The 14,984-nt window shown below is 33.1% G+C and overlaps 1 protein-coding gene across 1 annotated transcript; it reads right to left on the reverse strand.

Annotated features, from left to right (window-relative positions):
- Positions 1-6,937: 6,937 nt before the first annotated feature.
- On the reverse strand, positions 6,938-11,696 carry LOC147400114 (protein trichome birefringence-like 9). Its single transcript, XM_086446646.1, has 4 exons — positions 11,240-11,696; positions 8,075-8,464; positions 7,831-7,989; positions 6,938-7,669 (listed from the first exon to the last, which is right to left on the reverse strand). The coding sequence occupies exons 1-4, from the start codon at positions 11,629-11,631 to the stop codon at positions 7,318-7,320; spliced, it is 1,293 nt and encodes a 430-aa protein (XP_086302772.1). The 5' UTR covers positions 11,632-11,696; the 3' UTR covers positions 6,938-7,317.
- Positions 11,697-14,984: the final 3,288 nt, after the last annotated feature.

Below are 14,984 nucleotides of genomic sequence, written 5' to 3' on the forward strand. Positions count from 1 at the left end.
TGATTAATCCCCTGCGCACATGCAATCCCCTTCCCCCATACATACAAAGTAATTTCTAGGATAAATCCTTGAGGGTGGCTCTTGTGGGAGATTTGAACTCAAGACCTCCGCTTCTTGACAATCTTGGCCATCTCACCAACCTTTAGGGTTATTTATTTTATTTTAGGGTCATGTAAACATGCCCGCTAATGTTTTGAGTATTAGAGATACCCTATGTTTTCAAACCGATGATGTCCTCCCCCCCCCCCCCCCCCCCGCGCGCGCGCGCACACACACACACACACACTACAAGGTATTATCAAATTGAGAGGCTAAAATATAACGATTTAGTGAAGATTATATATGATGAAGTTATTTTTTGAATTTTCCAATAAATTCTTGAGATCTTAAGTTCTTGGTATTCACTTCTTCCACTTTCTTTTGCTCCTTGCTCCAAGTGTGTGTCAGATGAAGATGGAGAGATGAAGAGGGATCAAATAAGGTGAAGTGTTTGGGTTGAAAATGTGTTCAACTAAAGCAAATGGTCTCCTATGATTATGGAAGGCTCCAAGGTTGGTGGAAGGCTTAGGATACTATATTCTCTAAGTTTGATCAAAAACCCAAATGAAATAAATGGTCCAAAATTTATAGATCTTAGTTGAGCAATGAATTTCTAAAAGTGGTACATCCAAACTGGTGAAGGCACCACTAGAATCCAATGATCAAGTTTTTTGAAAAAATTGAACTGGTGGTAGCACCGCCAGAATTAGTGTTTTGCCAACGCAGGGTGCATTTCTAGCAGTGGCATCTCCAACTTGCTACTGCTAAGAAATTTCTGTGAATTTCTGGCTTTTTGAGTAGTTCTTTGGCTTATGGAAATGATCCACAAATTTAGGTCACCCAATAGAATACCTAAGAAGTGTGGGGGAATAGTCTGGGTGGTCCATTTACCTGATTAGGCTAGCACACACACACGGGTATTAGTCAAGGTATCTAAAATTGAGCGTTGATGTCGAAAGCTTTTCGTGTCTTCCAATAAAAATCGGTTCGACACTCAATATGCTCTCGAGATTGACAAAAAATGGAACTAGCAGATACCAGAGACTTGGGTTCAAATCCCACCAACATCGAGTTATTGAATTCATTAAAAACAGGCTTATCGATCCCCCCCCAAAAGTATACAAAATCGTACGATCGTCAAAGTGAATATTATTCATCCATTCCCCTAAATATTTGAAAAATTAAAAAAATAAAATTACTTGGTAATCAGATATTTTTTTTTAATCTAATCATTTAATAAATTGCTTGTAACCTCAAAATGCCACAACCATCATCATCAATAAGAGAATCAGGGTCTAGTTCCACAATTTAATTTCATCTAAAGCCAAGACAAATTTAACAAATGATCAAGACTCGTGTTAGGAGGTGACTAGTAGAAATGACCATCTATTTTCTCATTACCTAGACTTTGGAATAGTTAGACAAAAAAAATCCATATAGGACAAATTTTGTCTCCCAATGTTGTCCTTGTGCATATATATATATATATATAAAAGTTTACATTCATTTGGGTAACTATCTAAGATTGCTTAAACCATCCAGCATTATGATAGAGACAGAAGTTATCATTTTGTTTGATAAGAAAAAAAATGTTTTGAATGGTTGTCCATCGGGCTAATGAATAAGTCTTATAAGGTATAGTAGATATTTTTATAGTAGATATTTTTCTTCTTCTTCTTCTTGTTTTTTGAAAATCTTAATGGGTTTTGTTGTTTCCCATTGGCAACCCCTTAATTTAGAGATTTTCATATCCATCATATGACATTTGCAATGATACTTAAATTATATTGGAATTCTTCTTTATGAATATCTTTCATTCTTTTTCAGTTCTTATTTTTATCAATAAGCTTGTTTTTAATGAGATCAATAACTTGGTGTTGGCAAGAATCAAACTAACATCTATGGCATCACTTGTAGACTTTACCAATTAAACTAATTGACACTTGAGGATGACTTCCATCCTTTTCTAATATTGGTACAACTAAATATTTGAAATCTATATAAAACACAATGGTGAGTCCCATTATCTTTGTCTCAAGATCTATACCTTCTAAACAATGTATCTCGAGAGAGTCGTGATAATTGACTAAAAAAGACACTCAAAATTCACTCAATTGATGTGACATGTTCACAAAACCTTAGTTTTCCTTGGGATACACAACAAAAATATCTATGGTTTTGTACAGTCGAATGAATTTTGAGTGACTTTTTCTGAGTCAGTTTATCATAATTCATCTTGAGAACATGTTTTACCTTTGAGTCACGATAAATTGACTCGAAAAAAAAAACTCACTCAAAATTCAGTCGTTGATGTAGCATGTGCATAGAACCATAAATCTTTTTCTTCAGGGATACAAAAAAAAAAAAAAAGATGTATGGTTCCGTACACACATTCACATCAGCGAGTGAATTTTGATCGAGTCAGTTTATTATTAGTTTTTACATTTTCTCTTCTTCCTATTTTCAAAAATACCCCTAACTTTATTTTCTTTCTTCTTTTATCCTTTTTACAATATTACCCTTCCAAATTTATTGTCCTTCCTTTTTCAATAATACATCTCCAGCTTTATTGTTATTTCTCTTTTACCTCGTTAACCCGAAAGAGGATATTTGTGCCTAACAAACTCTAGTATCTTATATGCTTCAAGTTCACTAATTTCAAATGAGTCGTGATAATCTGACTTGAAAAAACGTATTCGATCTGTACACGGTTGACATGGCAAGTTCACAGAAACCTAGATCTTTTTATTTGGAAAACACAAGGAAAAAGATGTATGGTTCTGTGCACTTGACACGTCAACCGCATACAAATCGTGTATGTTTTAGTGGAATCATTTCAAATAAGTTGAGTACCCATTAGTTACTATCAGATAAACTTAGTTGAACAGTGCAAAATATCCAAGTTGGTGTTGGGGCGTGCTGTGCCATTACCAATACCAAACTGTGCTAAGCCCATGACCAAGCCAGTGCTTCAGTGATAATGCTTAAATGTTGCTTATTTTCACATAATTATCATAAGTATTATCATGGTAAGAGTCTAAACATTCTTTGTTTTAAGCTCATTATGTGATATTTCTTTTAATTGTAGGATAAACTCAATCATGAAACTTAATACTGGAGACTATGAGCATGATGAAGCCTAATTTGAAAGTGTAGATGATTGTTTGGAGAAATCTCCAGGTTTATCTATGGATTATAAGGTTTTAGGAGAGAAATAGGTGTCTATATCTTAAAGCTTCTTTAAATGGACTTAAGGAGGCCCTTTAGTAGTTTGCTACCATCTAATTGGAGATGGGCTATAGTACTAGATGGGCCACCCAAGTTTACTTAAAGACTTCTTTTAGATGTTGAGCTCATTCTCCCTCAAAAGTTACAAAGAATCCTTATATTTTTCTCGAGTACACCACATTATCAATACAAAGAGCATGTGAAAGCGCCCTCGATCCGCGGGGTTAGCGGATCCGCTTTTGACCCTTGAGGTTTGGGAGTCGCCACCTAGTTATTACGGTCTAGGAACCGAATACTGACTCTAAATGGATAAAAAACTAATCTAGAACAGAGAAAAAACTGAATTCGGGGATCACATTACGGGGTTGGAAGGTGTTAGGCACCAACCCCGCCCGGCCAAAGCCGGTCTCTACTAATTTCCCAAATAAATTACATTGCTAAAAAGACCTAATTAATAAAAAAAAATAAAAAAATACTTACCTTTTCCGAACGCAATGGTTTTTTTTCCCTTAGATCTGATAGAACAACTTCTTGTACAGTATTTCTCGTTTCGTTCTGTCACCGGATCTGATTTCTAATCTCCAAGTTGAAGTATCTCTTTCTTAGATTTGAATTCTTTGGATTTGTTTATGGGTTTTGGGGTGTTTTTGAAGGGCTTTTAGGTGTTTTTTGAGCTAAAATTGAGGTATAGGTGTTAGGTAAGGAGTTGGGGCTTCAAAATTGAGGTTTATGAGAGGCTAGGGGGACTTTTAGACCTACTTCTCTTAGGGTTTATGATTTGATACGAAAATAAGGTGTGGAGGCTCCTAATTATAAAGTTTTTTAGGAGAATTAGGGTTTGATTAGAGTTTCTTCTAGGGTTTCAATTAGGGTTTTGACTTAGTCTTTAGGGTTTTAATTTAGGGTTTTGACTTTAGTCTTATGAGATTGACTTGATTAGTTTAGATTAGGGTTTTAACCTTAGTCTTATGAGATTGACTTGATTAGTTTAGATTAAGGTTTTGATTTAGGGTTTTGACTTTAGTCTTATGAGATTGACTTTAATACTTGACTCTAGTCTTACTTAATTGACTTTAATTTTGGCTTTAGTCTTATTTGATTGACTTTAATATCTTGACTTTAGTCTTGCTTGATTGACTTTAAATTTTTGGAGAACCCCCCTCTATTATATCTTTGATTCTTTGGACTCCCAAATGGAGGGGTCCTTAAAGAAATATCTTGCGAACCATCAACAATTTTTCTTGAAAGTCTGATTGATCAATTTTTTGGTTTAAATTTTATAATTAATTTTATTAATGTTTCACTTTACATTATTTAATGATTTATTTATTAATTTTGAAATTTTTAATTATTAAAATTGTGAAATTACCATTTTGCCCTCGGAGAGGATTTTTTACGTTTTAAGTCATTTTTCAATGTTCCAGGATGTTTTGGAATCATTTTTTAGTAAGGAATTCAATGGAAATGTTGGTTTTTGTCATTTATAAAAAAAATTGTGTGAAATGGTTGTGAATTTTATGAGGGGTATTTTCGTAATTTTGTCGAATTTTGTGAAAATTGGCGAAATGATTTATTTGGTTTCGATTTGTCATTTTATGTGTTTGAACGAGTTTTCCTAAGCGTAATGTAGGCTCTAAGGTTGTTTTGATGTTAGGGGTATTTTGGTAATTTGGTCATTTTTAGTGATTTTATCGTGAAGCTTCTTTTTGGTTTGCAAGATGATGATTTCTATATTTCTAGGGTAGTATTTTCCTAGCGTAGCGTGATTTTTAAAGTTTTGTCAGTTCGAGATACCTCATCCGGATTTCTGAAACATATCTGGTAACAAAATAAAGCATTGGAATAGACATCCATCATTGGGAACCTTTGCGATCGGGTTAACGACTTGATTAATCAGGCGGATGCAAAAATGAGGTGTCTACAGCATGCATCTACACCATTGATCTTGAAGCTATCACATGTCAATATCTCACCACCTTGGGACGTTCAAAATGAAGTCAAAAGTGGTAAGACATGGAGCCAATCATTGCCTTGTGCATGCATGCACAACTCAACCACCCTCATCCTCTTTCTCTTCTTTGAATTACACACCCATTTTTATTGGTTCTCCAATCCTTATGTCATGCACATATTCACCAAGAACCAATGCCTTCTTTAATGAGCTTTTCTCTACCATCTTTTCCAACTCCTCTCACCTACTTGCACCAAATCGTAAAAAAAAAAAAATTGACTACTTGGAGACCACATTCTTCCATATCACCATTGTTCTTCACTTATCCATTAGCCACCTCATCACTTCACTTTCTCTACTTAAACCTTTGACCCTCCACCATATTTCATCTTTTGACTTGGTCTCAATTCATTTGGAACTAGGAGTTTGAGAGATTTCTCTTCTTCTTCCTCTTTTTCTATTTTATTTTATTTTGTATTTATTTTTTATGTCTTGCCTTGGCTTTATCATGTTATGTTAAGACCCTTGCTAGGGCTAGAGAAGATGCCTCATTCCCTCTCTCATTTTGTGAGTTAGAGAGTGCACCCATGTAATGTATTTTGAGGATTATTGTTGAGATTTATCCTTCACCACTTTTGTGTCTTATGTTGTATTTTTCATAGTGTATGTCATATATACTCCATTGTCAGACAATTTTATAATTAATAAAGTAAAGATGTATTATTAATCTTTTATGAGTTTTCTCATGTCATTTGATTTCTCATGTCAAACATGGGTAATGCTTAGGACACTTGTATCACCCACCCACTTAGTGCTTAAAGAGTAAAAATATCTTAGTGTGGATAAACCTTACTTTTATTAGAATTATTTGAGAATTTTTATTGTTATGTCTTAAGTGGGAGAACAACTTATTAGTTGTATTTCCTTTCATTGGATTGCACTTACTAAGAAACAAATGAGAAGGGATAGGCAACTCTTGACGCCTTAGCTCTTCTTTTCTTGATCTTACATCAATCTTGTCCACCATTAGTGGTATAAATAATATTGCACACTAGTTAGTCACTTGCAACTATTTTTCATCTTTTATTTTGTGAATCACACACACATCAATTCTTTCTCTTCTTCTTTATCTTTCACTTGTAGTAGTCTTAATCTAATCCACCACCCCAATCCTTATGTTCAACCTAGGGACTCCCTAGTTTTAGAACTTGACTACAATAATCCCAACTTGCACACTACCTTGTTACACTACACCACGTAGAAGGAATATATTCTTGTATTTCCTTAATCATTTTTTAGTGTACACATTAAGGATGTACACCTGGCCCACTGTTTCAAAATTCTCTGATTTTTTTTTTTATACTGAGAATGAGGAGAAAGTTGGATATGGGGTTGCCCAATTAATTCACTGAATTAATTGATGATTCGAGATCCCAAGTAGGTAATGTGCTATTTATTTCATTATAAACATCATTTTTATAATCCCTGGATTTTAAGTCTGCCAAATAATTACCGAATTCGAACTTGGTTACTATGCCCACGGCATGACCAAGCAATGCTCAAGTGGGAGTGATTCATGCAGTCTCTTCCATGCAAGGAAGATCCCAAAATTAATGTCATTGGAATCAAATTACATTCTTTTTTATATGGTAGAAAAAAAAGAATCATGATATGGGCTTTATAAGATTTTCTAACTTCTCTTCCTTCTTTTATTATTAATTGAATTTACACTAAAAAAAAGAAAGGACACTCAACCATTTTTTGATCTAATGTTAAAACCCATAACTTCATAATTTACAGGTTGGTCGATATTCAAAGCTACATACCATCTCTGGAATAGCTCAAACCAGGTTTTCAAAAGTAATTGATCGTGATTTGGAGCCTATTCTTTTCATGACTTTGATCTTGTCCTCTTTCTTGTTCAAATTGCTCCATTGAAGCATCGGACCCATGTATGTTCCGCCCCAACTAAATTTACATTTTGCAGATATTAGTTCACTTGAGGCAACTTGAGAAAGTGAAGAAGATTAAAAGCAATTGAGATGAAACCCAAATGCAAGAATTTGATAGAGTCCAACATTCTTTAACAATTCCTTTTTTTAACCCATTTTGCCTTTTTGGGTCTTCCTCGTTTGGTAACTCTTCGACAACAGATGCGCATAGAGAAGCTCGTTCCATGTGTCTGGCACTCCAGGTAGGCACCAATGACTGCAGTCTTGTGGGGAAGGAACTGGTGTTCCGAGTTCTCGGTGGATTGAAGGGTGACCATCTTTCCTTAACTCTGTTAGATATGTGATGTTTAGAAACTTGACGTTCTCATATACTCCTTTCATTTGTTCAATTGTTTCGAAAATAAATGCATTGTACCATGGCTCGATTTCCAGCTTCATGTAATCAGGTTCTGGTTCTTTATTAGAAACGCACTGACCCCCTTTGCTCCATGTTCCATCACTACAAATATTACACAATTTGGATAATTAGTTTGTATTGTTTCTAGAATAATTGCCACTTTCGGGAATTTAAGGTACCATTTGCAGAAGATATGGGTGGCAACAAAATTAGTTCAATAGATCTCAATTTTTTGGGATAAGGCTTCGACTATGATTACTTGCCTGAAATGCACTGGAGAGTAACTCCGGAAGAAGATGTGGGTATTTAGGGGATTTAAATTCTGAATTGCCCACGATTTCAACGTCTGTAAGAACCTTTGAAACGCGTCCATCACATTCATCGTGACGTTAACCACTCCGCCTTCTTGGAAATAGGAACCCCTGAAATACAAAATACAAGTTGTCATAACTGATTCCCCTTACTAAGCTCAACAATGAGGAAAAAACATGAAATTTGAGCTCACACATCTTAGTAGTCTTGTCTTGGTTCCACCAATGTCCAGCATTGAAAACTAGTACATCTGCGCCGACCCAATGTCTTGAGTACCAATGCAATTGGTCTATTCGAATGGTGCTTCGAATATAGTTAGAGGAATTCTTTGGGGGGTGATCAACGATCACCAAGAAAGGGACCCTATAGTATTCAACTGTGAGGTTGTAGTCGTGGAATCGCATAGAGAGATAGCCTTTGTGTTTGGTTATTGGCTTCCCATTTTCTTCATAGATTGTCGAATGGTTGGTTACTGCTTGTGCAAGCATGCATAATAGAGATTCCCATTGGTTCCTACCTATTGAGTCGCCCGCAAATACTATACGTCCATTGCGAGTCCTGTCTAGAAGATCACTTGCATTGAATCTATATTTAGGAGAAAGAAAATAGAGTTAATAGAAGAAAGAAACTAAAGAATTTTAAGAGATGAAACTGATGCCTAGGCAACATGTTTGGAATTATTAATGCCGAAATTCTATGTTGGGTACTTTATAATGATTCCAACTCCCATGGACATTGAGACATTAGAATTCATTTCAGGAGTTGGGTGGAGCCAGGATTTTGTCTATGTGGAACAACAAGGACCCTTACAAAATTTAAAATTTTTTGTGGGGCAATAGTGGCAGATTTTATTATCCGTCACTAATATATGTTCCAGTAGCATATAAATACTTACAATTTTTAAAATTTATTATGAGGGCAACTGCCCCACTGTAAATCCACCCCTAAGGAGTTGCAACCAACTTGCACAACTAGGCCTTCCAAACAGAGAACAAAACTTTTCAAGGATGCAAGTCCAACATAAGACCTTTTGGTCCCACTTCCTTAGATGATCTTCTGTTACTTTGTTATCCACTAATCAATAACCCCTTATTGTTATGGGTATTAATGGGCCAGGCTGGTCCAATGTATTTTTAGGTCCAATTAACAGAAAAAAGAAAAGAGGATTATACATGGTTCAAATCTGAAGGCCCGGGTCATTAAGTTCTAATTAAGTGATGTTAAGCCCTAAGAGAGGCAGGTTGGCTTCAACATATAAATATATGTCATGCGCAAGGCTGCCCTTTTTTTTTTTACCTCCAAAAATAATCTGGTTAATGGCAATTAAATTTTTTTTTTTTATAACATTTTATTCATGAAATAATGCTAGACCAGTCAAGATGACCAACCTAGCAGGACCTTACATAAGGAACTACTCACGAGAAATATAATGAATCACATCCCAATTGTAAAGAAAATCTTCGAAGAACAGCCCCCTAAACTCTTTGTAAACTTTAGACCAACAAAACAAAAGACCCAAAATAGATACAAACATATTTGTGCAATCCATTTGTTTCCCTTTAAAAACATGTCTATTCCCTCCCGCCACAACCCCCAAACAAATTGCGAAAGGTGTAATGCTCCACATAGTCTTCTCGTGCCTCTAAAAGAATACTCGATTGATGGCCAACACGTGAAAAGGTCCTTTATTATTTTTGGTAGACAAGTTAGGATTCCATACAATTAATTGCAAAGAAAAATTTAATAAATAAATAAATATATATGTATATATATATATATATATATAATATATATATATATAATATATATATATATATATATAATATATATATATATATATATATATATCGGGCCCAATCTCAAGAATTTAAATGTTCTGTCACCAAGACCACAAAATAATATGTAAGAAAGCTAAATATGTGAATTGGAAAGAAATTAATGGGTGTCATGTGCTTATGGATATGAGTTGCAAAAATTAGTATTGGAAGGTTATAAATTGTCTTTATAATTAATTTAAGAGATTGTAAAAAAATTTAAATAAACTGTCTACTTCATAAGGTATTATATCATTTATTTGTTTACCAAAGTTTTCGGTACTTAGTGCTGAAAAATTTTAAATTCAGTAATTTGGGTAATATTAGTGAATTTATTTAGAAAAAAAAAATAATAATAACACTAAAGATTGAATTTTTGTTCAAAATTTTATTCACCAAAATCTGTTTGAGCAAACTCGTCAAGTCAATTCAAAAGCTTGCCTAACTTGGATTATAAACTCAGTCGAGTTATATTCTAGTGTGAATTACCATTTCATGAGCTGAATTTGAAGAATTACAATTCTAATTCACTGTTCATTTTAATTACCAAAACTTGAACGGTAATGAATTTAGAGGTTTTAAAGTGACAATTTTACAGATTTAAAGTGACTTTAAACATGCGAAATTGTCACTTCAAACCTTTGAAATAGTCACTTTAAAACCTCCGAATTCGTTACTCTTCATGTTTTGTTTTGGTAATTAAAATGAACAGTGAGCTGGAATCGTAAATTCATCAAAAGTTGATCACTTTTTCATAAATATCCCTATATTCTATGTTTAACAGAAAATAAATGTCATCATCATCACCACCATCAAAAGCCTTATCAAACCTTTGAAATAGTCACTTTAAAACCTCTGAATTTGTTACTGTTCATGTTTTGTTTTGGTAATTAAAATAAACAGTGAGCTGGAATTAAACGTAAATTTGTTAAAAGTTGATCACTTTTTTGTAAATATCCCTATATTTTATGTTTAACAAAAAAATAAATGTCATCACCACCACCACCATCAAAAGCCTTATCCTAAAAATTCGGAGTTGGACTAAAAAAAATCACGTTCCTCTATTCCATTATGTCAAAAGCCAATCCTTCAATGTCACAGCTATGCATGAATTAGAAATAAACACAATTCTAAAATTTTAGGAAAAATTATTAAAAGAGGGTAAAATATTTTAATATTTACAAAAAAAAATTATATTTTAAAAAAAATTTACCAAAAAAATGGATTAAGTCGTTGGACAGTCCAGTAAAGCATTTTAAATGGAGGGTTGGACTGTCCAGTGACTTAATTCATTTTTGGTAATTTTTGAAAACATAGATTCATTTTTGTAAATATTAAAATATTTTACCCTCTTTTAGTAATTTACCCAAAATTTTAACATATTAAGTATATCATTTTGAATATTTAATAGATTTATAATACATTTAATTGATTCATCCGAGTTAACTAACGAGTCATCAAGATGATTTGACTCGTTCTGAGTTTAAAAAACATTAGTAGAACTCAACCCACGCATGCAAAGTATCAAACCACAAACCCTAATTACCTTGGAAGATCACAGTCTTCTGGTTGCCATCGCCATTTCCGATAATCTTCATCTTTACGTCCATTATGATGGCATCGAAACCCCAGATCAAGAAATGGGCAATCTTCAGTGTACGATTGAGACAAATAACTTTCATCTCGAACCCATCTTCCATAAGAATAATCACAAACTTTGGACTCTGAATTTCGGTTGTTGGGTAAGATTTCGGATAAGAAACCGATACTAAGAAGAGAGTGGGATTGAAAGGGACCAATGAGATTGAAAAGTAGAAGAAAGGAAAAGAGAAGGAGAAGAAAAGAGAGTCCATAGGCAAGTTCTCTTTTGACGAAAATGGAGGGGAAAGAGAGAAGTTGAATCTTTTGGATTAAAGGTATTGGAGGTTGAAGATCCATGAAAAGAGGAAGGAAAGGATCTTGTTTTCTAGGTTTTTCTTTTCTTTTTTTAACGAAAAGCTGAAGGGTTTGACGTTAGTCTCTTGAGGTGAGCAGCTTTTCTATTTATAGAGTTGTGATTCTTTCTATATATACATATACGTATATATATGGCATTATATTAATTGGATGAGTTATTGAGATTACATAATCTTTATTTTGCCTTTTTTTTTAAGGAAAATGCTGGAATGACACAGGGTATTTACTGTGATTCTCACAAATCTGACGTGGGATGTGCACATAACCATAGATGTGTTTCCTTGTGATACGAGTAAAAACCATCTACAGTTATGTATGCATCTCCACTTCAGAATTGTGAGAATCACAGTAAATCCTGTGTCACCCCAGCACGACTCTTTCTTTTATCTACATTCCTTAATAATAATGCATATTTTGAATGTAATCCTAGATTTAAAATAATAATGCATATTTTAAATGTACCCCTCATTAAGATATTTAAGTTACAATTTTCTTGATTTTTTTTTTTATCAAAATGACCCTCATTATATTAACTTTAAATATGAAAGTGGGGGTATTTATGACACTCAAATTGTCATGTTGAACCACTTCTATTCCGCCTTCTCTCATTATAATAGTAAAGATTAAATCTAAGAGTGGATTTAAAATTTAAAATATAACTTACTAGAGTTTGCCAGTGTCGTAAGGGTAATTAAGGAGGTAAAGAAGAAAAATAATAAAGTTGGATGGATATTATTTAGAAAAAGAAAGAGAAAGAGAAGATGTCAGATAATAAAGTTAGACAATTATTATTAGAAAAAGGGAAAAAGGGGAAAGACATTAAAGTTGGGGGTATTCTTGAAAGGGGAAAAAGAGAAATAACAATGTAAAAAAAAAGTTTGCTAAGATACTTTATTTATGAGGTATAAAGATTGAGACAACCATCTTATTTTATTATATAAACTAGAGTTTGAAGAGAAAAACCAGTAAAATTGAAGGGGTATTCTTTGAAAATGGAAGAAAATGAATGGGAATAAAGGGGGGGGGGGTATTCTTAGGAGAAAGAAAAAAACAATAAAAGTAAGTCTTCATCAAAATACTTGAGACAAAGAAAATGGGACCTATCATTGTGTTTTATGATATTAGATTATATGGAGAGGAAAATCAAAATAAAGATTCTGTAATATGTACAACTCATCTAATAAATATGAAAAATCACTTTCCTTAGTAAGTTTGTAAGGAAAGTTTGTTTGTTCTTTTGAACAAATGATGAATCGACGCAGAAAAACATACGCTGTTTGTACGCGATTGACGTGGCAAGGGCACAAAACTGTTGATATTTTTCCTTGTGTATCCTGAAGAAAAAGATCTATGATTCTATGCCTTGACATGTCAACCATGTACAGACCACGTATGTTTTGCTGCATCGATTTATCATGACTCTTTTTTTAGAAGGTTAGTAAGGAAAATTTCATATGGCATCAGATCATATTTTAGGATGCCATGAAGTGACACGGTTAAGAAACTTTCCTTTTGACTTAATAAGGAAAGTGTTTTTTCCATTTTAATTAGATGAGTTGTACAAACTACAAAATCTTTATTTTGAAATTTTTTTTTTAATTTTCTTTTATAGATAATCTATAATCAATATGATAAAACAAAACAATTGTTCTCATTCCTTTGTCTTAATCTTTGTACCTCATAAAAAAAGTATCATAAGGAAAACTTTTATCTTTATTATTTTTTTTATCTTCTTTCCCTTCTAAGAATACCCTAAACTTTATTATTTTTCTTCTTCTCCCCTTTTTAAATAATACTCGACTATCATTGTGTTTTATGATATTAGATTATATGGAGAGGAAAATCAAAATAAAGATTCCGTAATATGTACAACTCATCTAATTAAAATGAAAAATCACTTTCCTTAGTAAGTTTGTAATGAAAGTTTGTTTGTTCTTTTGGACTAATGATGAATCGACGCGAAAAAGAATACGCGGTTTGTACACGATTGATGTGGCAAGGGCATAAAACTATTAATCTTTTTCCTTGTGTATCCCGAAAAAAAAGATCTATGATTCTATACCCTTGACATGTCAACCATGTATAGACCACGTATGTTTTGCTTCGTCGATTTATCATGACTATTTTTTTAGAAGGTGAGTAAGGAAAATTTCATATGGCATTAGATCATGTTTTAGGATGCCATGAAGTGACACGGTCAAGAAACTTTCCTTTTGACTTAATAAGGAAAGTGTTTTTTCCATTTTAATTAGATGAGTTGTACAGACTACAAAATCTTTATTTTGAATTTTTTTTTAATTTTCTTTTATGGATAATCTATAATCAATATGATAAAACAAAATAATTGTTCTCATTCCTTTGTCTCAATCTTTGTACCCCATAAAGAAAGTATCATAAGGAAAACTTTTATCTTTATTGCTTTTTTATCTTCTTTCTCTTCTAAGAATACCCAAAACTTTATAATTTTTCTTCTTGTCCCCTTTTTAAATAATATTCGACTAACTTTATTATCTTTCCTTTTCTTTCTCTTTTTTAAATACCATTCAACTTTATTATTTATCCTCTTTAACCCATAACCCCCGTGGTACAAGCAAACTCTAATAATGTATATTTTAAATGCATTCTTAGTTTTTATTAATTGTAATTTAAAATTAATGCATAAGTCATTACATTCTCTTTTTTGGGAATCAAAGTACCTAGCCTCTTAGAGCACCCTACTAATCCTTAGGGTATATGTAGTCCCCTCCCCTACTAGCACAAAGTAATTTATAGGATAAAACCTTTAGGGTGGCCTAGGGATTCAAACTCAAGACTCAACTTTGTGAGACGTGGTTTTGGCCATCTCATCAACTCTTGTTGGTTAACTATATATATACAAACACGCACACACACATATTGTTCATGAGACAACAATTGTGACAAAATCTAAGACAATGATTTTTGTCTTATATGACTTAGAGGTTTCAAAATGGGATGATTTTTGGCGAAGATGAACTCCTCACCATAGAGATCACCTCACCAAAAATCACTTCGTTTTGAAACTTCTAACCTAGTCAAAAGTGATTTACAAAAAAAGTTATTATCATAGATTTTATCACAATTTTTGTCCCATAAACCTTTCCCATATATATATAGATATATGTGAGACGGAATTACATAATCGAAGAACTACCTATCTATATGGATTGCATGTCCACGTGGGACCCAAAAACACGATCAAGAGTAACGCGTTTCTAGAGTATAAAATTCTAAGAACTTTAAAGAAAAAAAAATGACTTGTTTTCACTTTAGATTTCAATATTAAATTTGACAGTTTAGAATTGTCCATTTTCAAT

This window comes from Akebia trifoliata, chromosome 6, assembly GCF_017979445.1.
Source record: "Akebia trifoliata isolate Shusen 1 chromosome 6, ASM1797944v1, whole genome shotgun sequence".
NCBI classification, from domain to species: Eukaryota; Viridiplantae; Streptophyta; class Magnoliopsida; order Ranunculales; family Lardizabalaceae; genus Akebia; species Akebia trifoliata.